Genomic DNA, 26299 nt, shown 5'->3' with positions numbered 1-26299 from the left:
TATCCCTTCTCCAAGCTCAGCTAAGCTGCATTGAAGCTGTCGGTCGTGGACTGTTGGATAAATCATAACTTAGAGAGTTTATCCACTAACGTGAGAAGAGCCTAACAGTCACCGTATGATCACGTGATATACGCGCCATGGTGCAGTCACATGATCAGTCTGGCTGCCACTATAGAGCCATGGTGTCAACAAAACAGATTCATCTGGATAACTGCTTAAGTCTCTGCAAGACACTTGAAAATGAGTCGAACATAGCTACATTTCCTGAAGCTCTTCTTCAGCGGCATTTCGAAGAAAGGAATCAATCTCGATGAAGCTGCAAGGAGCACATCCACACAAACAGTGCAAACACGGACCACTCTCTCCGCCTCCAATTTCCCACCGCCTTCCATGACGGACCGGAAGATTTCAGATCCATCGCAAATTATCTACTCCACGAAGTATAGAAGCACTGCTTAGATTGTCTGTCTAACCATGCACACGCTCCAAGCGACGGCGTCATCGTCACTTTCTCTGGCTGAAGGCCACTACATCTACTCCATTGCCGCAGCAGGTCCCGGGACATTTGCCGTAATCTCGTCGGACGACTCGCTGCGGGTTTTCAGTGCGGATGGCCTCAGCCATGCATCCATAGTCACTCCAAGTGCCCACGAGGTGGTGACCTCGCTAAGAACCTACGATGCGGGCCAGCAGCTCCTGGCCACCGCGGGACGAGATGGCAAGGTCAAGGTTTGGGATTTGCGCAGTGGGAAGAAGCCCGCCGTAGAAATGCAAACCTGTAAGTTGTTTTTCCTCTTATGTATCTACGGTGGTCGCTTTCCTTCTTTTTCAGCCTGATGTCATATGGGGTGGGAGAAACACTCTTGTGTTAGACTTGAGAACCCACAAGCTGTCTGGCTCATTCGGTGTAATGAGTACTGCTGGGAAAATAAGTGTTGTTTGTATGTTGCAAGTGTTCGCTTACCCTTGTCGTCGTTGCGATAGCAATCCAGGCTCCCGTACTCTCAATTGCATGCTCTCCGCAAACCCATGACATTGCTGCAGGAACCGAGCTGGTTTCGTCTAATTACGGACAACAGGCTGTGGTTGCTTTTTGGTAAGTGCGCCAAGCATCGGAGAGTATGTCTGGGAAGACATCTGCAGATTGCATCATTAGGCTGTGTTCGCAGCACACTAACATTAACAGGGACATCCGATCAGCGAATCAACCTCGACTGGAATATGTTGAGAGTCACAACGATGATGTGACCGAGGTTAGTGGGCTCCTACGCTGGACCTTAACACTCCTCCTTCGTTTTCACCTGCTAAATCGCACGACAGCTCCAATATCACCCCACCCGTAGCCATATCGCACTCTCCGGCAGTACGGACGGGCTGGTGAACATCTACGATACCACCATCACTGATGAGGATGAAGCGCTGGTGCAAGTCATCAACCACGGCTCCGTGCACCATGCCGGGTTCCTGGACGAGAAGACCGTCTATGCCCTGAGTCATGATGAAGACTTTGCCATCCATCCGACGACAGATCCGGATGACCAGGCCTCGGAGGGCGCTGAGCCCATACAGTTCAACGACTTGCGACAACCGCTCAGTTGCGAGTACATTGTGCAACTGTGCCAGAACAGCCAAGGCCAGTACATCGCCGCAGGCAACAAGCTGTATGCATGCCCACTCTCCCGACACGTGCAAGTGGTCTGAGCTGACTTGAATAGCGAGCAACGATTGGACCTGGTCCCACTTGTGTCCTCCCCATCGTGGCAATTCGATCAGAACAATTCGTGGCGTCTTCCAGGCGCTCATGGTGAAGAGGTTATTCGGTCGGTCTATGTGGATGAGCAAGTAGGTGGTCGTCCCACGACACTCCATTGCGTCAGCTAACGCCGTGTCTAGTCTCAATCTGTTTTGACCTGCGGTGAGGACGGGTGTGTCCGTGTCTGGAAGCCGGAGGATGGCGATTCGACAACGCAAGCGGACGGCTCGGCCAAGGGAACGCGACAGAAGGAGAAACGAATCAAGAACAAAGATAGATTCAAGCCTTACTAGACCCATGAAACACGCTTCTTACATGAGATTATTCTACTACACTCGCCCTCATATTAACACTTCTCACACGCAGAAAGATTCATGTATCGTCATATCCTCATTACACTATTATTACTAGGTACAGCTTCAACCACATAACACATACCAACCTCAAACACTCAGCATCTTCAAGAACCGCTCCCCCAGCTCATTCGCCGCCATGGGATTGCCCCCCGACACCAACTCGCGATGGAGGGTGGTATACCCGGCCTTCTCCGACAGCCCCGTCTCCATAACCGCGCCTTCCTCCTTCAACCGGGACTCGACCTTCTCGACCTCCCCGCCGAGCAACGTCTCCATCGCCTTCTCCTCCACATCACTCCACGACGTGATATGATACCCCTTGTACACGAAATCCCCGTCCCCGGCAAACTTGGTGCTCAGCAACGCATACGGCCCGTGGCAGATCACCGCCGTCGGCTTGTTCTCTTTGTGGAAGTAGCGCAGAATCCGGCCGAGGTCCGGGTTGTCGCCGAGGTCGGCCAGCGGCGCGTGGCCGCCGGGGATGAACACGCCGGCGAACGAGGCCAGCTCCTCGTCGCTGATGCTGGCGAAAGGGCGCGGCCGGCTGAACCCGTTCTCGCGCTTCATGCGCTCGATCAGCTCGTTCTCGCGCCGGCGCTCGTAGAAATTGCCTGCGAAGGCCAGCAGGGACTCGCTGTTGGGGTCCGGGACGGGCTCCGCGCCCTTGGGCGAGGCGAAGGTGACCTCGTGGCCGGCGTCGAGGATCTTTTGGAGGGGCTTGGCGAGCTCCATCAGGAAGAAGCCTGAGGGCTGGTCGATGGTTTTGCCGGCGTCGGGCCCGGAGGTCTTCTTTAGAGGGAAGGAGTTGGCGTCGCTGAGGACGATGAGGACTTTTTTGGTGGGCATTTTGTGTTTGTAGTGGTGCTATTGGTTGGAGGTTGTAGACAATTGGAAAATGGGTCTTGCGTAGAGGGTTGGAAGCGCTGCGCGGTATAAGTATTGTTGATTGAGGGTTGGTGGGGATGACATCCCGATGACGTACTGTACACCCATCTCGATAATTATCCAACACAGTCACTCTTACGTTACTGTCAGGTACATTAGCCCTACGTGATCAATCATTCGAGCGTTAGAAGTGATTTGTTGAATTTATCCCAATGGATGCTAACAGCATGATGTTCCCGACCAACCACCCAGATGCAGTTACCCTCCCTGGCCATCTCAACCACAACTTGCCAACAACCTCACTTAGGGATTGAAGATCAAACATGTTAAAAACATACTTTGAATAAGTATTCTATTCCATTGTAAAGAGTGTCTGCACAAGGTCGACTGCTTCGATGAATTTTGCTATGTAAGGGTTGATGAATTCCCAGCAATATGAACGTCATTCATTTCACTGAGCAGCAGACTATTTCAACTGGCCAGGGGAGGAGGGCAGTTCTACCCCGAACTCATACCAAACCTGAACCCTCACTGAAGTTCTTACCTGGTAGAATCCTCCAACCCAACAACATCCTCCTCAAACGTAACTTTTGACAACCGCACGACAACATATCCTCTCGATGCCCCAAGCTCAAACCCATATCCGACTGTATTCATCACAACTCCTCAGACCCCCATTTCCAACCACTCCATCCCCACGTATACTCCGAAACAAACCTAACCCATCTAATCATCCTCCAAGATCGCATCCGCCGTACAGATAAAAATCTGGTTCTAATGCGCCCCCCAACCCGGGAGAATTAGCATCGTCTGTTTTTGTTGCAACCCCCCCCCCTCAGCCCCCCTCTCCACCTTATTTCAACACCCAATAACCGAAGAAAAGTAAACTTACAATAGTATAACAACACTTCACCCCCAAACCATTAGGACACTTAGCCACCGGCTCGGTGACTTGTTGGCCTGCACCATCGCATCACATCAGCTATCCTCTTTCTCCATTATTCACAGCATCACATCACTTGATTGCTGCAAGAGTGTCAGGGCGGGAACGTACAGTTCTTCCCCTCCTCCGCCAGTTCGGTCACCGCCGACGGCGTGTAGCTGTCGCAGCAGTAGGGGTGCTGCAGCATGCCCGTCTTGTCCTGCGCGAAGGGGCAGTATTCGATCAGGTCGGCGGCGCCGAGGGCGGCGGTTAGGGTGGTGAGGAGGAGGGTCGGGAGGTGCATTTTGAAGGTTGCTGGGTGGGGGGGTTTGTGGATGGTGGATGGTGGATGTGAAGATCGATCGATTGTTGGAAGGATTGGATGGCGTGATTTTTGTGCAATGTGTTTAGGAGAGATTGTTGGAGGATTAGATGTGGGCGCAGCGGCGCTGGGTTAAGGTATTTGAGGAATTCTAGGGGAGGGAGGTTAGGGTTCTGGGTTACGGAAGGGAGGGAGGGAACGAGGGATGTCGCTGGGGGGATGCGTGCGCGGTCTGGATCGAGATGCGCGTGTTGGATGTAGGTACGCGCTCATGCATACGCGAGGCTTATTAGTGCTATTGTGCTATTGTGCTATCGTGCCATTGTGCTGGTTTGCTGTGAGGGGGGTTTTGCTTCAAGGGTATCCCTTGCGTGGGGGGTTTGAGGTGTAGCATTGCGGAGCGGAGCTGAGACGGGCTGGTATGTTTTGGTGAGGGAAGGGGGTTCATTCTGCTTTGGGTGGGGGAAAGAGAATGCCTCTCAATTCGAGTCTTGTTTTCATGCTGAATTCATAATATAAGGATTTGTGGTGGTTAAAGTGTAGTGGAAATATAACCTCAGGACGGTGGAAACTCAAGCCAGCCATGTACAGTAAGTAGCCCTCCAGAGTACACGCTACAGGCGATCTCTTGTCCTTTCAGCTGCGCACGTGGTATGTGATATAGCAGCAATTTGAAAACACAGATAATGGTTGACGCCCTGGACTGGAAGCATGATCTCTGTGACAGTGCTCGGTCTGGGGCGATTCCATTAGACTTTCCTTATAATCTCGATGCTTCAAGAGATACTGTACTCCGGACACCGTAAAGGTGATTTGTATAGTGAACAAGTGTACGCAGTCTGCTCGGCGGTCAAGGTCCGAGCTGTAGCCTGAACTTATCGCTACCTAGCTACCGTCCAAACACATTCTCCGAGTTAGACTACTAGAGCCCCCAGGCAGTGTGATTTGCCTCCCGTCGGTTGACCCCGGAGACACTAATTTTACCCTGGATACCTCCAGATCCAAATTCAGTAACCTACTTGACACCAGCATAAACCCCAATTTCCCAGGAGACCCGGTCTCTATTCCTACTGTATGTACTGTACATACGATCCCTCATTCAGTGATGTATGACCATCCCCATTCCCAACCCCAACCCAGCACAACACAGTCCCGCGATTCATCCCCATCCCCACCCCGACTTCGATTCACGAATGATATCCCCTCTGCGCCATCAGAACCGCCAGCGGAATATCCTCCTCATCGTAGAACTCGACCTCCTCCTCGACTCCAAAGTCCCTGAGCCGGTCCCCGTCGGCATTGCGCCAGCCTTCCTCCCCGTCGTCCGAAACTGCGTCTTCGGGCTCGCTACCGCTGTTGCTGGCGTCAGAGTCGCTGGGTGACTCTTCCTTGGTAAATCGTTGGTGGAAGCGCTTGCGGCGGAGGATCTTCTGCGGGGTTCCTCTTCCTGATGAGGCGGCCAGGATACCGGTTGCTGGAGCTGTCGCTGCGGGGGCAGTCCAGGGGATGCGGTCTGGGTCGGGCGGGGGCCAGGTTGTGTTTGGATCTGTGTTCGATTAGCACCATTTACTATGATCGAGTGGTGTGTTTCTGGCCGAATCTGGACAGACAAAGAGCGGGATGGCGAACGCACCTTCAAACCCATTAACCTCGAACTCCAGCCCCGAGCTCCGATCGAGGGTTCTCGCTAGCGGCCAGAACCAGCTTAGGATCTGCGCCATCCACCATATGATTAGCATCAAACTACCACCAACCACCCCCAGATCTACACTCTCCGAAAAGAAAAGAACATACATTCCCAGACCCCATCCCCTGCTTCAAATTCCCCCACACCCCGACATCATACGGAAACTCCTGGCGCTTGATGCGCACCCGCACGCCCCCGGGCCCCTGCAGATACCCGCCGAAATGCCGCGCGCGCCGCAGCAGCGTCTGGTGGCGTTCAATCTCCCACTCTTCGATGGTAGTGGTGTTCAGGGCGAGGGCCCACGCCGTGCGCACCAGCAGGATGAACAGCATAAATACCGTCAGGCTGTTGACAACCAGCAACACGAAGAGGTGCGCCAGCTGGAGGGCGGTGGGGCCTAGATACTGTCCCACCCGCAACGTTGCAGAGTTAGTTACGATTCTTGCCTAGGGCATTGTGCTCTGCTGGTAGCTGGAAGATGAGGGACAACGAACACTAGGCCGATCCCTCGCGCGCCACACCAGCCCCGCGCGCTCCACCAGCACGGCCTCTAGGTACCCCATCCCCGCGACCGCGTAGAACAGGAACCGCACGAAGTGCGGCAGCGTGAAGTGCGAGACGCAGTTGGCCGTCCACGGGCAGTGGTGGTCCATTTTTGGGACGCATCTGTTGCCCCAGGATAGCATCCACCGGTTAGCGAGTGGCCATCAAACATGGGGAGTTAAGGAATGTATCACAACCCACTGCAATCCCCCATCAACCTGGCGTGATAATTCTTAGGAAAAGGCTGGCCGGGGAAAGGTCCCTACCTCTGACACGTCCGACAATGATGCGCCCGCGGCGGCTTATACGCCTCGCATTTGCGGCACCATCGGCCGCCGCCATTACTGATAGCTCCATCGGGCTGGGATTTGCGCGGCGGCGGCTGCTGCTGCTGCTGCTGCTTACGATCTGCCGAGAAAACAGCAGCCTGCTGCTTCCATTCCCTCGGCACCCGACCCGGGTCTACAGTGCAGGTCCGGTAGTAGCAGATCCAGATACATCCGGCCAGCAGGTTCAGCCGCCAGCATTCGGGGCGGCGCAGCGGGGCGGGCTCGAAGTGGTGCAGGAGGTACTGCGAGCTATAGGCCAGAAAGCTTATGAGGGTGGCGACGGCCGGGGTGGCTAGTTTGGAGAGGGAGAATGATGGTGATGATGAAGGGTTGGGCATAGTTGTTGGTTCATGACATTTTTGTTGTTCTTGGGGGTATGGAGATAACTACTCGGTACAGAGTACAGTAAAGGGGAGGGAGGATCGGTTGGCTGATACGCTAATCTTGGGGTAGCTTGTTTGTTTTGTTTGTTTTCGCAGTGTTTGGGTGGTTTGTTTTTGATTGCTGATAGTTATGCACTGCATAAGTCAGACGTATGACATCATAGCAGGGCAACCCAGTTTATACTTCTGACTATTCTTGCTATTCAAACATCAAATTGCTATAACACAGGCCGAGGGACGTCAAGTGAACTTAAGTCATTCCAACTGAACCAAAATTACTCATACTCAGCACTGAGCTATATTACATCATCGCTAGATAGTACCACGCTGCACGCTGCAAAATATAACCCCCTAAACCTCAACCTCCGCAATAGCTGCGCCCGTCACCCTAGAACAAATTAGCATATGTAACCATGGCACTCAGAGAGAGGGAACATACAAGAACGATCCGTTCGACGGCTTGCTGATCACCATCGCCTGCGCCAACTTCTCCTCGCTGATGTCCGGGAAATGCTTCAGGTAGTACTCCTCCTTCAGAGCCTTGGTGACGGCCTCGACCTTGGACTGCGGCAGCATGTGCACCGTGCAACCGCCCCAGCCAGCACCCGTCAGCCGGCTGCCTAGGGTTCCCGCACGACGCGCAATGGTGCAGATGTCGTCCACCTCCGGGGCGCTGCACTCATACTGGTCACGGCAGGAGACCTGGGACTCGTTCAACAGCTGGCCCAAGTACTGAATGCGACGCTCGTCCAAAGTGTGGGCCTTGGCGAGACAGGCCTTGAAGTCCAGCACCCGACGAGCCTCGGTGAAACAGTGCAGGGCGCGCTGCCGCAGGAGGAAGCGCTCGGCCTGGACGGGGAACGAGGACAGATACTTGGACTCCAATTCCGGCACCGTGATGCCCAGCAGACCGGCAATCTCCTCCCGCGTGTATCCGGCCTCCTGAGTCAAGATCTCCCGAACGCTCTGGATCACGGAGTCAATCTGGTACTCTAAGGGGTCGCCCAAGCGACCTTCCTTGCGCATCAGCTCGTTGTGGAAGTTGCGGAGACTGTACCCGAGCGAGCTGTTGTCCTTGGGCAGGGTCAGGCCGTGGCGGGCAGCCAGCACCACCGAGGCGAGAGTGCATTCCGCAACACGGAGGTTGTAGTGGCGGGGAGCGGTCTCCGCCTTGTTGGAGGTGACGAAGCTCTGCGCCATGAGGAAGGTTATTTCTTCGGTCGCCTTAGGGATGGGCACGTGCTGGACCGAGAAGTTGGGGTAGAACTGGGTGTAAAGCAAGTATCCGCGACGGGAGAAGATGGAGGCCGCCTGGTCCATGCTGTAAAAGGTCAGGATGGAAGCGGGGCGGATCATAAAGACAAAACATACCCTCCGGAGTAAACACCGACCGCGCGCTCAGAAACAACGGCCAGATCGAGCAAGTCCTGCTTGGATACATCGTGATCGTTGGCCTTCATCACAGCGAGAGCACTGGCGCACACGAAGGCGGCACTGCTGGAAATGCCACCACCAGGGGGCACGTTTCCGTCGAGCAAAACCTCCATGCTAGCCGGCGCGAACGAGCCGTCGGCGTTCCGTTGGCGCAAGAACTTCAGGGCGCCCAACAGACCGGCCTTGAAGTAATTGACCCAGTCATGCTTCTTGGGGTCGATCTCGACGTCTGTGTCGCGGGGCACGGTAAACTCGCGCGTGGGGAATTTCTCCGGGTTAACATTGGAAATCTTGACCACAGTCTCTGAGCCAGTAGCAGGGACCACCTTCACGGCGATGATCACATCGACACTGACGGCAGTCGGAAGCACATCGTACAGGTTGTAGTCGATGTGCTCACCAATGATGTTGACGCGACCGGGACTGCGAGCGATAAAATCTGGGCGATGAGAGTATAGCTTGGTGAATTTGGAAACCAGCGCATTGAAACGAGTCTGGTGTTCCGGAGCGACCGAAGTGGTCGAGGCGTCGTCGGTTGCGTAGACCTCCGCGATGGTTTCGGTCTGGGGGACAAGTTCTTGCGGGGCAGCCATGGCGGGGTACGGTGCACAACAAACGCGGTGGGAAAGTTACTGGAGGGCGGGGGGGGGGAGGGAAAAAAAAGAAAAGTCGAAGACAGAGGATGATAGGGGAATCTCAGGTAAAAATACTCTGTCGACGAGAAGAAGAGAAGAGAAATGCCAGCTGGTTTCCTGTTTAATTAACTGATTAGGCGATGGGCTATGACGGTTCCTGACCCAGTCGACAATTCTGGCGGCAATTCTGATAGGAGGGGAAATTTGGCGAGGTCGAAGGTCGAAGGTCGAAGTTGGCGAAGGCCGAAAGCGAGCCAGGCAGAGAAAGGACCCTGCCTGCCCCAGTGACCACCACCCCCGAGGGGCACCCACGGAGGCCCGCAATCCCGCCCCGTCGCTTGCCGCAATCCCGTCTTCGCCTGAGGCACCCAGCCGAATCATCCCATATGATGCCGAACACACTCTGCGGCGGAGTGCGGAACAGTGAGAATAGTTCAATCCCACATTCAACCCAATTCCAACAAGGAACAGATCGGTTGGGGGTCTGGGGGTCACATTGGTATTACACAAAAAGAAAAGATAAATTGACACGCCCGTTGGTATAGAGAGCCCAAGAAAAATTCAAAACAAAAAGCAAGATCAAATCCAAAGCCGGACTCTGCGGCCCTCCGACGATTCGGCTACGTCTCCCTCGAGGGCCACGACTAATCCAGCCCCACATAAATTCCACCATATAAATACCGCGGATGCTCATTAGCCTCCAGGGCCATCAGTTGGCCGCAGTACTCCTCCGCTTCGTCAAAGCATCAATCACGCGAGTATAGAACTTGGATGCTTGTTGGCGCACAAAAGTGATATCCACCGTCAGATATTCGGGAAGAATGTCAATCAGGTCACGGTCGCGTTTGTCGTCCAAGAGAGGAATATACTGGAATTCGGCGGACTCGTAGTTGCTTGAGGTAACATGAGGGACGACCAGTTTGAAGTGGAGAGCTGTAGCCGAGTCAGCGCAGGACCAATGCACCGTAGAGCCTGTATACTTACTTCCGTTGCTGCCGGTCTGGATACAGTCGTATAAAGTATCCGACTGACGCTTTTTGATGTCACGGATAATCAAACCAGTGAGATCACTGTAGAGATCCTCCTTCAGCTGCGCATACTGGGCTGCCTGCGCAGCTTCGGCGTTGGCTGCCGCAGTGGCGCGGTTGCCGCCGCCCTTGATCGCACTACCAGGAACCTTCAAATTGGCAGCCGCGGTCTCGAGACTTGCGGCGGTGTTGCGGGCAGCAGAGAGTTTCGTCTGCAACGCCTTGACCTCATTCTGGGCAGAAGAGAGTTGGGTTTCAGTCTCCTCGGTATGGGCCTTCAGCTGAGCGACTTCTGCGTCCCGTTCCTGCAGCTGCTTCTGAAGCTTGCGGCTTTGTTGGCCAAGCGCCTTCTGGGCCTCCAATTCGGCTTTCAGGGCGGCAATCAGGTTGTTGGAGGCTGTATCGCGTTAGTCGGTTCTACTCTCCGTCTGCATAGGATGGTATACGCACCGGTGGTCATGGACTCGCACTGCTTCCGTAGCTTCTCCATGTTCGCATTCGCTTCGACTATGCCGATCTCCTTGAGCGTCCGGTAGCGGTTCTCGAGGGTATCGCATTTCTTCGTCAGCTCGCCAATCTTCCGTCGCAACTCAGGCTCATCACTAGTCCGCGGCTTGGACGGAGAAACCCGCGCATCTCGCAGGGACTGCCTACGCTTGGTCGGAGAGGCCGAGCGCGAGCGGGTTCCTGTCGGTGGCGCGTCTTGCAGCACCGTCTCATCGACTTCCTCCGCTGCATCCTCTGGCACATTATCCTCCGCCTCCGAAAGATCACGCTTGTCTTTCGTCCCGGTTTTGTTCTTGGCTCGCGTCTTCTGCGGAGGCGCATCGTATTCTTCCGGCGGCGGCGGTGGTTGGCGTCGCTTGCTCGAGGGGGTGTATTCGAATCCGCCGTCCGCTACGACGGGCTTGTCGGCCGTCTTGTTGCGCGCTCGCGGACCACTTCCTCCAGTCTTCCCCGACTTCGAAGCCTTGCTGCGCTTGGAGGGTTTGGCCGCGGTCGGTTGCGACTCAGCCAGCTCGTCGTTGGAGACCGCTGCAGACTCCGCCCCCGCAGGAGCTTCCGCCTCATTCGCGGTCTCTGCGGGCGGTTCCTGCTCCTCCGGAGCATCCTGCGGTGCCGCTTGCACCGAGTTCCTGCTGCCCTTGGGCCTGCCCCTCCTTCCGCTCTTCTTGCCCGAGCCCTCCGGCTCCGGTTGTGCGTGGGTGGACTCCCGTCTCGGTTGTGGTGAGGGCCTCAGGTCCGTCGATTTGGACCGCGGCCTGCCCCGGGCCTTTTTCGTCGGGCGGGCGCCGTCGGCCTGGATCATGCTCTCGTCGTCGGAGCCAGCCAGGCTGGATAAAGCTGCCGCTGCCGCCTTTCGCTTCGGCATTTTCGCGTTATATATAGGAAGAAGAGATTTGGTGTGTTGGGATGCGCTGCGCCGATGATACGTGCTGCGCTGGTCTGGACGCGACTTCGGGGGTACAACAAAAAGCTCGGCGGATAAACAACTAAAACCACCGGCGGCGGCTGTGCAAAGGAGCGTTTCTATGTTTGATCAGCACCTACTTCTCACTTCTTTTCACCTCAGGATCTAGATCAGTTTATTACCGCTAAAGAATAATGGTTCTGCTAATCACATACAAGGATACAATGATAACTCGACCATTCGACTGCTTGGCGAAGCTGCCAGCGCGTCGGCGCGGGAGAAAGTTGTGACGAGCCGATGGGTGGTTGTTTGCACTGTTTGTTGCCGCATCGTTTCTCCTTGCGACGAAGTTATAGTACTTCGTAGTCACTGTCTTGGTTATAGCAATTGTTCATTCAATGTAATTTATTTTGCCTATATACCTGATTGTCTAAGCCCATATTTGGTGTGCCATTGCTATTGTATCATGGAAGGCCAGTAAGGATGAGAGGTAGGGCATCAACATCGTCATCTGAGTGCTAAGTATTAAGTATATCCTGTTCGTCATGCTGTGCAACTACCGAGGGAACGCAGTCTAGGCTTCACCCAGCGCACAAACTGCTCGTACAAGTAGTTCTTCCTCAATACTTCAAAACCCACAGAGAGCCGAGTGTCGTGCCATCACGCAATGTAGTCCACGCAATTAAAAGTGCACTACGCCCAATTTCCACATCTGTCAACCACATGGCCCATCCTTTCCTTTCCTGGGCCTTGACAAGTTAACTCTGTGTAGCGCTACAAACCCAGTTGCTCCCCTTTGAGTCTCGCTTAGTGTCTCCTAAACCCCTACAATGACACAGTCATCAGTCCTAAGTATTCCCTACTGTACCCTAGCTTTCCACAATGAAACCTCCCCAATCTCCCAATAGTCTCACGCAGCGCAAGGAGGGCACCGACCCATCCGCAACAACTGACGGAGCGAGAGCCACTCACTGGTGATGCTCAAGAGCCAAATCCTTGCCCCATGCTACGCCCAACATGAATGGATCGCTTGGGCCCTTCGAGCCTTGGGGGGAAGGGTATTTAAACCGCCTGTTGGGGTAGGTCTAACCGATGGCCCGTTTGGTACTAGCTGCGGGGACCCGAGTATAGACTGTGCGTTGTGTACAATTACAGTAGGATAGTCAGAAGCAGTTTATGGCTACTTGGTCGAAGTAACTGACTGCGTCGTACCTACATGGTTGAACCTGGCACTTCCGTTGCGAGTATTGCCGTCAGGCGGGCGGGCTGCAGTCAGAATGGGAATTTCAGATGCCGGTGCGTCTTTGTCTGCTCTTCTTCTGGCTCCTCCTAGCTTGGGAAATGGTCGGTTTATACTGTGGATGTGCTGTGCTGAACTGGGCTGGTGAGGTCTGGTGACAGGTGTCTGCCAAGGGGAGATTTTCAAACGTGAATGCTTCGGCGATGATACTGGTAGATATTAGATTGCTTCTGTGCGGTAGAAATGGATCACTTCAACTGAGACATACGGAGTAGATGCAGCTGCAGTGATGGGATGGAAGACATATACGGTATTCCGTATAGCCTCAGTTGTTCCCAAAGTACTGCGCAGTAAATTCAGTAAAAGCGACTGAACTCAGAAGCCCAACTTCTACGACCCAAAGTATTGCCCATGCAGGTCCGGCCTGGCTCATTGATCAGCTTTCCCTGCCAGATGGCTCTGATCGATCATGCCGGCTCCTGCGAGTGCTAGGTGTTTCCGCTTTGACCTCGTGCCCTCAGAGCTACAATCGAAGGGGGCTACTGCACATCAGTTGCGAGCGCATACAAACGGTTGACTTAGTGAAAGGTTACATGGCACTTGTTAGATATCTATGCGGGGAGTAGCAATTTACATTGCATGGTTGTGGTCGTAATCCATGGATAACCATTGCCGGGCGTGAGCGCACAACTCGAGAAACGGTTGCGGGGAGGGTGACTGACTACAACGTGTAACTGACGAGGGGGAAGAAGACCCACTACCGGTGCCCGGCAGGGGCCGTCCGGATGTCTGTCTGCTTTTTGACTTCTTGACCTTTGAGCCCGGAGCACAGGAAGAGAGAGAGGGCATCACGCCACGACCAAGAAACTTTCCTTTTTCGACATACTACACGATGCCATGGTTACTGTCAGAGCGCAATGCGGGATTACAGAACCCAATTGATCCATGCAAAGTCATCCTGGATGATGTGGTAATGCGAGGTCATAGGTTGACAAAAGTAAAGCCGAGACTGTGCATGAATGCATTCGGGCCGTTCGAATGAAATGCTTTAGACTAGACACTAGCTAAGCGTAGCCAGCAAATTTTGAGACTCGAGAGGTGAAAAAGATGGAAGGAGGGTCCCGTTCAAGTTCTCCACAATCCACACCGATTCGCACACTCCTGGGCTAACATGGATGGGCTCTTGGATTCCAGGGCATGCTGACAAGAAGAGTGACACATGGCGGAGACTTTAGACTTTGCAAGCCTGGGCTCGACTGACGGTCGGTAGCAAAAGGTGGAAAGCGGGCGTGAGAAAGAAACAAAGTACGTACCACCGCCTAGAGCTGTTGAACCAATTGAATGTAACGAACGGCTTTTCCTGTCGGCAATGTCTCGAGTCCACCTCCGAATTTCCACTGCATCATCAGCGGGGGACTTGCCCCGTTTAAAACCTCGGTGTTCGGCTTGGCTGCGCGGGCTTGTTCGCATACGACGTGCATTGGTGTATCCATCTCCGATCCTCGCTCTTGCTGAAGAATGGTGATGTAAAGGATGGTTGGGTCGTACTTTTGACACCTTTCGAGCAGTATTGTTCAACAAGGTTGAAGGTTGCAAGGCATCTCAACTATACGGTTCAATGGTTGGAAGGAGGAGTAGTCAGCAACCTTCAACCCAGTAACCTGAGCTCGATCCGCCTATCGCCGATAGGCCAAGACCGACCACACTTCTTTGCTGGCATCAACTGTCGCTCGAACCTAGACCTCCAACCTCCAAGACTTTTCGGAGCACCGAATTCAGTTAGTCACTGAACTCTCGACACCCCTGCACTTTTGCATGTCCAAGCCTCCAGACAGATTCCGTCCAACTTAACCTAAAGACAACGATCTATCCTTGAGCAGCTGTGCGGCACAGACCTACTGAGACCTACTGAGACTACTGTACAGTACTCGCATCCCGTAAGCAACCGCCACCACCACCACCACCTCCTTCATCACTGCACACTGCACAGTGCACCGTGAAGCAGCGAAGGAGCTCTGTGTGGAACCGCTTGTCGGGCGCTACTGTACTCCGTACTCGAGCTATCTAGCTGTACGAAGCCTCCTCTGCGGCCCAGCCAACGACGAGGGATTGCGGTGGGCGACTAACTGGGGTTCAAACGGTCATCCCGCATGAAAGCTCTCTCTTGCTGCTCTTGCTGAGTAGAACTCGCAAGACGGACGGGAACACGCCCTGTCTATCCTTCCTTTTCTTCAGTCTTTCAAGGTTTGGCTGCATGCATGTCTGGCTTTTCTCCTAACTTCCTTTCCTCCTCGGCATAGTCTCTTGTCGCATCCCATCACTGGCCAACTGAACCGATCCGACTGCTGAGATTTCCATAAAACCCCCTTATTATATTATTGTTATTACTATTGCATGTCTTCGTACTTCCTTGAATCTTCTTCTCTACCTGTGTCTTATGACCTTTTCCTATCCGATTATTCTTCTCATTGCTCTGGCTTCTCAACAGAAACTGGCTTAAATATCGGAGTTCCTACTACTCCGAAAATCGATTTTCATTCTTGATTTTCTATTTTCTTTTTTCTTTTCTTTTCTTTTCTTTTTTTTTTTCTGCTGTTCTCCCTCCTTTTCACTAACCACATACCATCTGTTACTATTTTATGCTTAACTAATTTAGGATAGTTCCATCGGGGGCCCCTTTTTATTCTGGAATTTTACCACATACATCCTCTCTCTTCAACATCGCTGCTTTGGCCTGGACGCTTGGTTTTCACTTTGCACTAGCGGGGCATTGCGATAACGTACCAAGGATTCAGCCGGAGGGTAATTCACTTCTGGCCACCGCTCCATTGCTCAATCATCAATCCATCAATCCAACTCGTCTCCAATTTATTCTACTAATTCTTACCTCACCCACTGCCACCACCACCACCACCATTACCGTCCCATATTCCGCACTTTTTCTTTGTTTTTCTTCAACATGTGCGCCGACAATGCCCCTCCACATGAAAACGATGACAGTATCATTGAGCCGGATGTCAGTGACTCTGCCGAACTTTAACCTTTTCCCCCAGAGCTAACCCGCAGGTGCTGGCTCAACAGGACTTCGACGACAACGACTCCACTTATCCCGACTCGTAAGTTTCCCAGCCCACGAGACTGACGTCCGCCGTTCCGCTGGTTCGCGCTGGATCACTACCACTACCACTACCACTACAATTCCAAACCTTGACAAGAGCCATGCTAATGTCTTCTCTAGACTGGACGATGCCAGCTATACATCTAGTCTCGCTTCGAGTGCTATGAACTATGCGTATGTATTTTGCGAAAAAGAACATTGTTTACCCAGTTCGTCTCTCTCCAGGCCGAGCTAATCAATCCTCCAGCTATGAGGTATTCTAGGTTTCCTCGTCCGCGTCCTCCTCGTCGCTAATTAGGTTCGCCTTCTCCAGAACGGTCGTAGATATCATTCCTATCATGAGGGTGAATATGTTCTAGTATGATACACCTCTTCTGCTACGGGGGCGTAAACGCTCTCGACGCAGGTCAGCCTCGAAACTCGGAACTCGCATACTGATGATAGTTGCAGCCCAATGACGAACAAGAGCAAGATCGCCTCGATTTGGTTAGTACACCACTCTCACATACGCCCGCATCTTCAATGGAAAAGACCGAAGGAAGCGGCGAGTCACGAACAATGGATGTTAATCAGACGACACTGGATACAGAGCCATCACATCTATAGCATGCTCCTGAAAGGGGAATTGCACCGGGCGCCCGTCCAAAACCCCGCTCGTGTCTTGGATCTCGGCACGGGCACGGGAATTTGGGCAATAGACTTTGCGGAGTAAGTTGCACTCATACAATTCTGCGGGGGAAAAGAAAATAAAAAGCTCGAAGCTATGATGCGGCGAAGGAAGGCGACCTGGGAAACGAAGCAGCTAATGCGTCACAATCCCTGACAGTGCGAATACGGGATCAGAAGTTATCGGTAAATCCAGCCACCCACCTCGTCCTTTATGGCTGCTCGCTTTCCCGTCAGGCAAACGAATGATCTGACTGACCATCTGGGGCTTTTTGTTTGGAACTCTATAGGCAACGACCTCAGTCCTATTCAACCATCATGGTAATTCGCCCCCAGCCTTAGTCCACCCCCGGTGTCCATATAGCACTACATCCCCGGCCACCATCAAAACACCAGGATAACATACGGAACAGGGTCCCCCCAAACTGCCGCTTCGAGATCGACGACTTCGAACAGCCCTGGTCGTACAGCAAACCGTTCGACTACATCCACGGCCGCGAGCTGGAGGGCTGCATCCGCGACGTCGACCGGCTGATGGCGCAGGCGTTCGAGAATTTGCGGCCGCGGGGTTACTTCGAGATCGCCTCGATGGAGGTCAACACGTACTCGGACGACGGGACGCACCATCGGGCGACGACGCTGCTGGAGGGGATCAAGTTCATGCACGACTCGGCGCGCAAGTACGGCAAGGACATGCAGACCGTGCACGGGTGGAAGGAGAAGATGGAGAATGCGGGGTTCGTGAACGTGCGGGAGGAGATTTATAAGGTAGACGTCTTCTGAAGTCCCGAGACCTAACCTCAAGCCGTGGGGATTTCGGGCATCTGTGTGATCACATTCACTGACCACGTCGGAATCTACAGCTCCCCCAAGGCCCCTGGGCCAAGGACCCCAAGATGAAGGACCTGGGCAAATTCCACCAGGTCAACATGCTGGAGGCCATGGGGCCCTACTGCTACGCGCTGTTCACGCGCGTCATGGGCTGGCAGCGGCCCGAGATCGAGGTGTTCGTGGCCGGGATCAAGAACGAGCTGCGCGACCCCAGCATCCACCTCTACACCAAGGTCCATATCGTGTATGGGCAGAGGCCGGAATGACATTGGGGTGCGGGTGGTTTGTTGGGTGTGCTGGGCGTGCTGTTGGGATCACGGAGTTTTGTTGATGGTGGCTTCGTGATGATGACGTTGATGACGTTGATGACGGCGTGTTCCTCTGTCTGGGTTGATGATTTAGCGCTGGCTACTTTTAATGAGAATGACCACTATTTTTACTACACTGGTTTTTATGATCGTTGGGGCTGTAGATGAGTGGGTGTGGATGATTGTCGAGGGAGAGCGGATGCGAATTTGTAGTACGGACTGTGCAACACGCGAGACAAGCTATTAAGTTGAGGTGTGGTCAGGATGACATAGACTACCCGGCTCACCTTGCTGTAAATGGCCCGGAGTTTACGTTTAGCCATACATTATAGCAATCAAACAACACTTTGCGAGAACGTGCCGATCCCGTCTATCCAACCCCCAACCAAAAATTAATCCAAAAAGCAAAAAAGAAGCTGGTCCCAGAGGGGCTCGAACCCTCGACTTTAACGTTATTAGCGTTACGCTCTAACCAACTGAGCTATGGGACCCAGTTGATGTAGTGGGCTTCCTAGCTTAGTTTCACAGTCCCACAAACAAAGCGTCAGAAACGTACACGCCCTGTGTAGAAGTTCACATTATTTTCCTAAGCATTGGCCTTAGAGAGAACAGAAGGTGGTGATGGACCTTTCTTAATTGTCAATTAGTCGACGCGTGGTTTGCTGGATGACCCACTCGTCTTCCGGTCCACTAGACGTAAGGGTGCTACTAGGTATGGTATCTCCGGCTGGATCTACGGGAGCTGCGTCATAGGCAGGATGGGTTGATGAGCAATGTACGAAAGTAGAAGTCCACCTTCGGCTCCTATAATCATAGTCACCTTCGAATTATATCTCCTGCTGGATTCTAAAGTGATAGCCAGACCAGTGCTGCCCCGAGACACGCAAACAACAGACCGAGATCGTGAACGACACCAGTCAACATATTCTATTCGTGCATCTTTCTATAGACATACATACACAATGGAGTACACAACCCCAACAACCCCCACCTCCAACCCACCTACCTATATACAACCACCTCTCCCGATCCCCCGTGAGAAGATCACAACTTCCCACTTCTCCCCGCGGCACCCGCAGGGACAAAACTCCCCTCCCCACCCCCAATCGCACCCACAATAGCATCCACACACTCCAGAACCCACAGATTCCCCGCCTCACTCGCCAACCACTCCGCGCCCGCCTTCGTCTCAACATCCCCCGCCCAACTCCCATCCTCCACCGCCTTCCGCAACCCAAACACATGCGAGGTAACCTGGGGCGCGACGCCCGTCTGCGCCCGCAGGCACGCCACGGCCACCAGCGAGGTGAGCACCCGCCCCACCTTCCCGGCCTTTTCCTGGGGGGGATCCGCCAGCAACGCCCCGTAGTTCATGTTCAGGATGTGCACGGGCAGGTCCGGGTGCGCGCGCGCTAGCTTCTCGTAGAGTTTCGTCTCGAAGGGCCGGTAGATGCTGTCCCAGAGGGCGCGGCCGCGGGCGCGGATGCCCTCAATGGTGGCCGGAGTGGGTTCGCGGGTGGGCGTTGTGGAGAGGTTGTCGGTTATGGAGGCTGGTAAACTGGCGCGGAAGGCGTTGAGGCAGTTGATTGTGCGTGGGATGCCGTTGAAGCTGATGCATTTGAGGCCGACTTCGCGCATGAGTTCGGCGGTTGCGAGGGGGGTGGGGGGTTCCGGTGTGGAGGAGGTGGTGGTGGCGAGTTCGTAGAGCACGGTCAGCGAGTCCGGCGAGTTCATGGTCATTGTTGTTGCTGTCTTGATTCCCCACGGGAGGTTTAGTCTGGGTCTGGGGTACGGGGGAGGGAAGGGTATTAAGGGGCTGGGCTGGGAGACGCACCGATAGGGCCAGCCATGAGGGCTGCGAAATGCCCTTGGCTTGGGCTTCTTGTTGGATCTTCGCGTACACGGACTGGATGTTGCGCGGCGCGGGCAGGGTGTTGGGTCGCGCGGCGGGCGAGTTGATTAGCGCTTTGAGCGCGGGGGACATTCGCGACATTTCGACGGGATATTGTTGCGCTTTGCGCCGGGGTGTCGTTGTGGTGTGGAATTGAGGCTTTAAGAGGATGGGACGGAGCTGCCGCCGCGAGTCTTATCTAGTGACCTCGGCTGCCAGATGTGGTCGCCGAGAGGGCGGATGACGCCGCGCTGTGGGTCCGGCTTGTCTTTCTCCGCCAGTTGATGAGATGATTGCACACTTGAGTAACTAGAGCATAAGACTCGGCGAGTCTGGTAATCCATCTTTTAAATAAAGATGCAAATCAGTCAGGTACAGCAGAAGCTTATGAGTAGTCGAAACAAAGTGAGTCCTGGAAGAATGAAAAAATACTGATGAGGTTCCTGTAAAAAGAGGAAAATCTATGTTGGAAATGGTCACTCAACGGTCTGCGGTCGAGAGAAATGGCCCTGGCAGGAATATGTACTCCGGACGAGCAGATGCTGCTAGCGAGAATCGAAGCCTCCCGTCATTGACGTATAATTCGTTCGGGGCAAAGACGACATGAGCCACGAGCAGAGAGGGATTGCTCTTACGAAATGTCACCGCTGCTGCATACAGAGCCCCATCTCAGGCTTTCACAATGTTGCTCTCAATGCCCCAAGCTCAATGCGCAGTCCGGAGTGTTGACTTCTGTGTCAACGGCGACTCGGCTGTGGAACATCAGGGCACCGTCAATCCGCAAGTGCGCGATGTCTTCGTTCGATACATCCGTGTCCAGCAGTGGGCAAGATACTTCCTTGTGGCTTATCGGTCCTGGTAGACGTGATGGTCAGTCAGCTCGGGACTGTTCATATACCTCAGCAATTCCCTCCCTCTTCATCCCAAGTCACAGAGCCAGTTGATCGCTTTGTGCAGGTTGGCATTCCCGTGATTCAGCTATGGGGCGGCATATGTTTGCTGTGGTGGCCTTGATGTAAGTGATACCTTGTTCCTGGATGAACTTGCCGAGTTCAATTATATCTCCCCGCTGGCACCACAGAACGATGAACACAGTCCTACCCTCGACCAGTCCGTATGGATAGGTCCCGAGAAATGGCGGAAGCCGAGGGCGCTATGCTGTAAGCCCACTGAGTCGGAATCGGCATGGCGCGGGACGGGAGGGGAGAGCCAAGAAGAGACAAGCATTTCCATTACGCCAGGAAACGGCTTACAGCCGCCCTAAGCATGAGGTATAAGTTCTCTCCAGGAGATTCTAGGCTCTTCATCGTACTCATTGGTGATCCCGGCGATGAGGTATTGATTCCCAGCATGTCACTAAGGCGATGATTGGACTAGAGCTCAGCTCCCACCGGTTAGGGCCACGGAGATTAGTCGCGGATTTTACGCCCTCGACCGAACGACTCGGTAGGAGACTCGGTATTTCCTTTCGGTCTCCGGCCTCTACGGCGAGTCTCTCACTCATGGACAGCCTTGTCTGATGTCTGGATCTCTTCGGTGGTCACATTATAAAGAACTGTAAGATTAGTAGTATATAACCTCCCACAATCACAGGCGCTCCAGTACCCCCTCATCCCTCTCAAACCAAACCAAACAAAGCCCAGAAACAAACCGGAATAAGAGCCACAGAAACTCTCAATCCAATCCACAGACCACCCACCCACCTCATCGACCCCCTCCCCCCTCCCAAAGAACAATGTCCTTCTTCCCCACCACCCTTCCCGCCCTACCCCTGCGCGAAGCAATCATCGACCCCCTCTACCGCGCCGTCCTCTCCTTCGACGACGCCGACCTCCCCCTCTTCGAGTCGGCCTTCTTCGAGGACGCGGTCTTCGACTTCAACGGCCGCGTGATGGAGGGCCGCGCGGCCATCAAGTCCGGCAGCTGGGACTCTGTTTCCAAGCTGGACACCACCCACTTCTTGAGTAATGTGCGCATCAACCTGCCCGCGGAGGATAGTACCACCGCGACTGTGACCGCCTCGGCGTTGGCGCAGCATTTCCGGGCGGGCCAGGGGAACCAGCCTGGTACTGCCCGGTTGATGAGTGGGGCGCTGTATTCGGTTGATGTGGAGAGGGATCTTTCGGAGGGAAACGGGGTGTGGAGGATCAAGCGCTGGAGGATGAATTTGGTGTGGACGGAGGGGGATTGGGGGGTCATGACTGGGAATTAACATTGAGGGCTGGATGGTGGGATGGGGTTATGTTGGGTTAGGGGGAGTATGAGGGTGGGTGGGTGGCTGGATGTAAGGAAGGTACTTCATAGTAGGAGGTGGTATGATTGATGGGTTAGTACCCTGGAGAAGACTTGTTGGTTCTTTTGTGGGACTGGAGTGATAGCACGGACATATTGTGCCTATCGATTGCTACTCATCCGGGCACAACCTGCCAGATCTTGTTAATTGAGCGTATTAAGATCCGTGTTCATATTTCACAGCAATGCCCCACTGATGCAACACCTCAATAATCCAACCCGTTATTCCATCGCAAGGCGTACGTGCAACAATGGCAGTCGAACCCGACATGCTCCTCTTCCAGGCTGGACCGGACTTTCTCATACTCGAGCTGCACGCCAACCGACCGAAAAGCATCATCGAAACGCATCTTCGCATTAAGGGCGCGATGCAAGATCTCAGTTTGAGAGAACTTGGCCGACTGAACCGTGACGCTCCGCAGACGAGGCAGCGCCCCCGTCATCGCCCAGCGATAGACGAGTGGCAAAGTCTCCTGGTCTGGCACGCTGTACTCTCTATACTCCCGAAAAACCAACCTCTTTAGACTGTCCGGAAGCAGACACTCCGTAGAGTGTCCACCCGTATCCCTACTATCACCTCTCAGCACCGTCGGATCAATCGTAAGCTGTCGCAGACCCCGGAAATCCCGGAAATCCAACGGCGGGTTGTGGCTGCCAATCGCATAGAAGTCTAGATCCAGACTGACCAGCGAGTCGGCATGCGTGCGGATAGCGTCGACGTAGCTCTGTCGGTCTGCCGGCCAGAATTCCGGAGGACTTGTTGCTGGGACACCTTTCCAGGTGAGGTGCTTCAAGGCTTTAGGGACACTCAGCAGCTCACGCAACCCGCCCCAGGATACATCACAACAGAGCAGGGTGAGACTCTCCAGCCGGGTGGAGCGCGGCTCGTACTGCAGGGCAGGATCCAGGCCCCCGACGAGCGCTCCGACCAGGGTCAGTTCCCGTAGGTGCGGGTGGACCATGACGGAGCTCCGCGTATCAAAGCTCCACAGTTCCGTGCGGATCTCTGGGTTGTAGGGTACGTCGTCCATGATCATTTGGCCTTCAGCGAGGAAATCAGCATCGTGTGCTATTCGGGAGAGGGGAATCATCTAACGGACATGACTCCAAGGAAGGCAGGATATCCGCGGCCCCCGGGTGCCCAGCCTGCTCAAACAGCCGAAACCACTCCGCCGCGTAATCGTCGAATCTCTCTACATTGCCCGAGTCCGGATCGTCGTAGTCCCGCGGCGCATCGTAGAGGAGCCCCTTGACCGTCAGCCGCCGGAGGTTGACCAGCCGGCGGATCGTCGGCACCAGACTCTCCACCAACAGCGGGTAGTATTCCTGCTGGTTGGGGACATTGACATAGTGATAGTGGACCAGCAGCTCGCGGATGTACTGCGCCAGGGCTGGGCGGAGCTCTAGTGCGCGAATGAAGGTTTCACCGTCGTGGTTGCGCAGGTAGATGGACCGGTAGAGGATTGGGTCGACTAGCGCCTCGAGTTGTCGGCACACACGCGCCATGCGAGCGAGTGACGCTCGGGAAGAGATCAGGCCGATGATGGCTTGCAGGATCTCTGTGGGTAGTTGGAGAAGCTGCATTTTTTGGCTTGATGGTTGAGGAGATGCCAGAAGAGGACGGGGCAGGGAGCGGGCTGGCATTGGCGTTGCTGGAGTATATATGTGACGGTTGGGTGGTTGGGGGCGGCGGGCCAGGCGGGTCTGGCCATTCCTTGATGGGCTATTTGTCGTTGTAAATCACCTCAGCCTTGCGAGCTTTGACGAACTCGAAACTCCTTTGGAGATAGCAGACTGTTGGCGGTGTGTTATCCGGCTGGTCGTGAAGATTGCAAGACAACTCGGGACATTATGATCGGAACCACAAGCCATCAAGAGCATCGCTGTCTCAGGCGAGGAAATTCCACCAGAAGATAAGCGGTCCGCAATCCATCTCAAAAGCACCAAGGCGGAATCTACTATAGGGAGACCCTTGAAAGATAAACCTTGGATGGCAATTATTTAGAATGGAAACACAGCCTCTCTAAATTTTAAGCAATGTCTACTTTAAATACGCTGTAAAACACGATGCGCCAACCCCAATCTTGAAAGCAAGTACACAGCTCAACAGGCAAGTAGCTTAAGCCAACCATCGCATCCATAGTTCAGTGCTCTAGTCTCTTCATGCCGATCCGATGTTTTGACGGCCAAGTACCATGCTCAACGAAGCAAAAATAGCCAAAGGCAAATTTAAATAGAAGACTCAAGCCTTCGAAGGGACAACACCACCATCATGTTCAGTGTCGAATACCTTCACACCCCGCTTCCACACCTGACGAATAGTCAGTGTTGGGCCGGAGAAGGGATCCTCTTCGTCATCCAAAACGATCAGATCCGCATCCGCGCCCTTGCTCAACGAGCCCTTGACTCCCTCCAAGCCGAGAAGACGCGCCGGGGTGGCCGTGGCGGCATCCAAGGCCTCTGCGGTCGAGGCCCCTGACCACCGACGGAAATTGTTGACGCACTCGATCAAGGTCGCGGAGCTTCCGGCAATCTTATCCGACCCCTCCAGGGTTAGCCGTGCGCCGGTCTTCACGATGCGGTCCCCGTTAGTCCAGTCGTAGACTCCGTCTGGTAGTCCACATAGCCTCATGGCGTCCGTCACGAGAACCAGCCCGGTCGGGTGAGCGTTGTAGGCGATGCGGATTGAAGTCGGGTGCAAGTGGATGCCGTCAGCGATGACACCGTAGAAGGGTCGCGGGCGATCGGTCTGACCGAACAGACCGAAGACTCCGGGGTTGCGATGGTAGAACGGGCGCATGGCATTGAACAGGTGGGTGATCATGGTAGCGCCGCTTTGGGTAGCGGCGAGAGCTTGCTCGTAGGTAGCGTCTGAGTGGCCGATCGAATAGATGATGTTTTTCGAGGTAAGCGATGGGATTTGATTCAGCATGTTGCCGACTTCAGGCGCCGCAGTGATCATTCGGATTGTTTGGGACGACCCGGTCAAATTGTTCGAGCCGTAACATTCCACTATGTCTTCTAGGCTCTGGGCTGCGCGCAGCACTTCGGATTTGTGTATGCCGTTGCGACCGGGGCTGATGAACGGCCCTTCTACGTGAGCGCCTAGTGACTCGGCGCCGTCTTGAGGCTCGGCATCGCTTCCTGTGGGACCTAACGAGGGTAGAACCTAGAGCAATAATTGCTACTGGTTAGTCGATATCTTCAAGCCTGGGAGTGCTTTCCGTAGACATACCTTCCAGTAAACCTCTGGCGTGGAGCTCACAACGGTAGGGAGATATGAGGTCACACCCATCCGAGCAAGGCCCTTGTTGACCATGCGCAAACCCCTCTCATATTCTTCGGTGGTAGCTTGGGGTACAGAGAAGTCAAAGCCCTGGGCACCGTTCAGCTGCACGTCGATAAGTCCCGGGGCGACGATGCGCCCGCCGAGATCAATGACCTCATCCGGGGAGAGATGAAAGTCGTAGAACGCTTCCTGATCTTTAAGGATCTTGCCGGACAATGAGTCAATCCAAAGGTCTTCCTTCACGAGCTGGCTACCCTTCACAATCCGGCAATTTGTGAACTTAGTGATCCGGCGCGGCGGTGCAGTTTTCCCCGGCATATTGATAATGAGGCGGGACGTTTCAGAAGTATGAATCAGTACTGGTCAAGGAGCTGGAAGTGAGGAGAGTGAGCTCTTGCGGCAAGGTGTAGAAGAAAAGGCCACAGCGACGAGCAGGACGACATGCATGGTAAATAGTTGCAGAGTCACCAGCGAGCGAGGCAACCCTGGAAAAGGATACTCGAGCAGGACGGTGACATCCAGCAGACAATGCCTTTGGAGAAAGCGTGGAGGGGCATGGAACCGGAAAGGAACACCCGAAACGTCACGTAGTAGAAAGAAAGGTGACATCGGCAGATTAGAGTTATCTTTCTCTTACTGATACCGAGTCATAGCGAGGAGTGTTGCCACGCATATGACTCCATGCACTTAAGGGTTCGAGTGGAGAGCAATCCACTGCCAGGGCAGCTGATCTGTTGCTGACCGGCTTCTCAACAGCCCTGCGAGATGCAATAAAGCATTCCTTCAGCATCACGGCGTTTCAGCGTCAGTATCGGCAGCATCATCGAGTATCCTGACTAAGATGGCTGCATGCCGACATTGAACATGAGGTCACTGTATGATGGAGGATGTTACAGTGCCAGCCGGCCAGCCAGCGGGGGATTCCGCATTGGGTTAGCTCCGGTAGGCTAATGTCACCGTCACTTTCAGGCAGGTG

At 54.2% G+C, this 26299-nt stretch overlaps 11 protein-coding genes and 1 non-coding gene across 12 annotated transcripts; 3 read left to right on the top strand and 9 right to left on the bottom strand.

The window, feature by feature from the left end:
- Positions 1–229: 229 nt before the first annotated feature.
- On the top strand, positions 230–2046 carry BO82DRAFT_328639 (WD repeat protein; the record flags this gene model as incomplete). Its single annotated transcript, XM_025633024.1, has 6 exons — positions 230–778; positions 985–1096; positions 1187–1253; positions 1321–1661; positions 1716–1842; positions 1894–2046. The coding sequence occupies exons 1-6, from the start codon at positions 475–477 to the stop codon at positions 2044–2046; spliced, it is 1104 nt and encodes a 367-aa protein (XP_025495377.1). The 5' UTR covers positions 230–474.
- Positions 2047–2123: 77 nt separating this feature from the next.
- Positions 2124–2993, bottom strand: BO82DRAFT_351517 (type 1 glutamine amidotransferase domain-containing protein). Its single transcript, XM_025634444.1, has one exon. The coding sequence runs from the start codon at positions 2953–2955 to the stop codon at positions 2197–2199; it is 759 nt and encodes a 252-aa protein (XP_025495376.1). The 5' UTR covers positions 2956–2993; the 3' UTR covers positions 2124–2196.
- Positions 2994–3378: 385 nt separating this feature from the next.
- On the bottom strand, positions 3379–4363 carry BO82DRAFT_351516 (uncharacterized protein). Its single transcript, XM_025634443.1, has 3 exons — positions 4049–4363; positions 3887–3954; positions 3379–3768 (listed from the first exon to the last, which is right to left on the bottom strand). The coding sequence occupies exons 1-3, from the start codon at positions 4218–4220 to the stop codon at positions 3721–3723; spliced, it is 288 nt and encodes a 95-aa protein (XP_025495375.1). The 5' UTR covers positions 4221–4363; the 3' UTR covers positions 3379–3720.
- A 968-nt stretch (positions 4364–5331) lies between these two features.
- pfa4 (putative palmitoyltransferase with autoacylation activity Pfa4) lies at positions 5332–7184 on the bottom strand. Its single transcript, XM_025637826.1, has 5 exons — positions 6735–7184; positions 6420–6591; positions 6033–6329; positions 5872–5950; positions 5332–5784 (listed from the first exon to the last, which is right to left on the bottom strand). The coding sequence occupies exons 1-5, from the start codon at positions 7133–7135 to the stop codon at positions 5426–5428; spliced, it is 1308 nt and encodes a 435-aa protein (XP_025495374.1). The 5' UTR covers positions 7136–7184; the 3' UTR covers positions 5332–5425.
- A 162-nt stretch (positions 7185–7346) lies between these two features.
- Positions 7347–9462, bottom strand: BO82DRAFT_351514 (galactokinase galE). Its single transcript, XM_025634442.1, has 3 exons — positions 8552–9462; positions 7620–8501; positions 7347–7568 (listed from the first exon to the last, which is right to left on the bottom strand). The coding sequence occupies exons 1-3, from the start codon at positions 9205–9207 to the stop codon at positions 7532–7534; spliced, it is 1575 nt and encodes a 524-aa protein (XP_025495373.1). The 5' UTR covers positions 9208–9462; the 3' UTR covers positions 7347–7531.
- Positions 9463–9597: 135 nt separating this feature from the next.
- Positions 9598–11801, bottom strand: BO82DRAFT_328627 (putative chromosome segregation protein (Pcs1)). Its single transcript, XM_025633023.1, has 3 exons — positions 10728–11801; positions 10234–10674; positions 9598–10182 (listed from the first exon to the last, which is right to left on the bottom strand). The coding sequence occupies exons 1-3, from the start codon at positions 11647–11649 to the stop codon at positions 9959–9961; spliced, it is 1587 nt and encodes a 528-aa protein (XP_025495372.1). The 5' UTR covers positions 11650–11801; the 3' UTR covers positions 9598–9958.
- Positions 11802–15510: 3709 nt separating this feature from the next.
- BO82DRAFT_351510 (class I SAM-dependent methyltransferase) lies at positions 15511–17985 on the top strand. The gene is made up of 10 exons (XM_025634441.1): positions 15511–15944; positions 16010–16044; positions 16167–16225; positions 16358–16404; positions 16497–16532; positions 16636–16754; positions 16873–16898; positions 17003–17033; positions 17126–17480; positions 17576–17985. The coding sequence occupies exons 1-10, from the start codon at positions 15888–15890 to the stop codon at positions 17807–17809; spliced, it is 999 nt and encodes a 332-aa protein (XP_025495371.1). The 5' UTR covers positions 15511–15887; the 3' UTR covers positions 17810–17985.
- A 283-nt stretch (positions 17986–18268) lies between these two features.
- Positions 18269–18342, bottom strand: BO82DRAFT_t72. Its single transcript has one exon. It is a non-coding gene; the product is annotated as a tRNA-Ile (tRNA).
- Positions 18343–18895: 553 nt separating this feature from the next.
- Positions 18896–19844, bottom strand: BO82DRAFT_328620 (uncharacterized protein; the record flags this gene model as incomplete). Its single annotated transcript, XM_025633022.1, has 2 exons — positions 18896–19603; positions 19686–19844. 2 exons carry the CDS (start codon positions 19842–19844, stop codon positions 18896–18898), a joined length of 867 nt encoding a protein of 288 aa, XP_025495370.1.
- A 1545-nt stretch (positions 19845–21389) lies between these two features.
- BO82DRAFT_429658 (nuclear transport factor 2 family protein) lies at positions 21390–21954 on the top strand (the record flags this gene model as incomplete). The annotated part of the gene is made up of 1 exon (XM_025640558.1): positions 21390–21954. Exon 1 carries the CDS (start codon positions 21478–21480, stop codon positions 21952–21954), a length of 477 nt encoding a protein of 158 aa, XP_025495369.1. The 5' UTR covers positions 21390–21477.
- Positions 21955–22240: 286 nt separating this feature from the next.
- On the bottom strand, positions 22241–23618 carry BO82DRAFT_275992 (F-box protein; the record flags this gene model as incomplete). The annotated part of the gene is made up of 2 exons (XM_025631132.1): positions 22241–23076; positions 23135–23618. 2 exons carry the CDS (start codon positions 23616–23618, stop codon positions 22241–22243), a joined length of 1320 nt encoding a protein of 439 aa, XP_025495368.1.
- A 439-nt stretch (positions 23619–24057) lies between these two features.
- On the bottom strand, positions 24058–25935 carry BO82DRAFT_328612 (N-acetylglucosamine-6-phosphate deacetylase). Its single transcript, XM_025633021.1, has 2 exons — positions 25270–25935; positions 24058–25203 (listed from the first exon to the last, which is right to left on the bottom strand). Exons 1-2 carry the CDS (start codon positions 25639–25641, stop codon positions 24277–24279), a joined length of 1299 nt encoding a protein of 432 aa, XP_025495367.1. The 5' UTR covers positions 25642–25935; the 3' UTR covers positions 24058–24276.
- Between the last annotated feature and the right edge of the window lie 364 nt (positions 25936–26299).

Source organism: Aspergillus uvarum (assembly GCF_003184745.1).
Source record: "Aspergillus uvarum CBS 121591 unplaced genomic scaffold BO82scaffold_8, whole genome shotgun sequence".
In the NCBI taxonomy this organism is placed as follows: domain Eukaryota; kingdom Fungi; phylum Ascomycota; class Eurotiomycetes; order Eurotiales; family Aspergillaceae; genus Aspergillus; species Aspergillus uvarum.
Note: the sequence above shows the minus strand (reverse complement) of the source record. Positions and strands in the feature narration are given on the sequence as shown.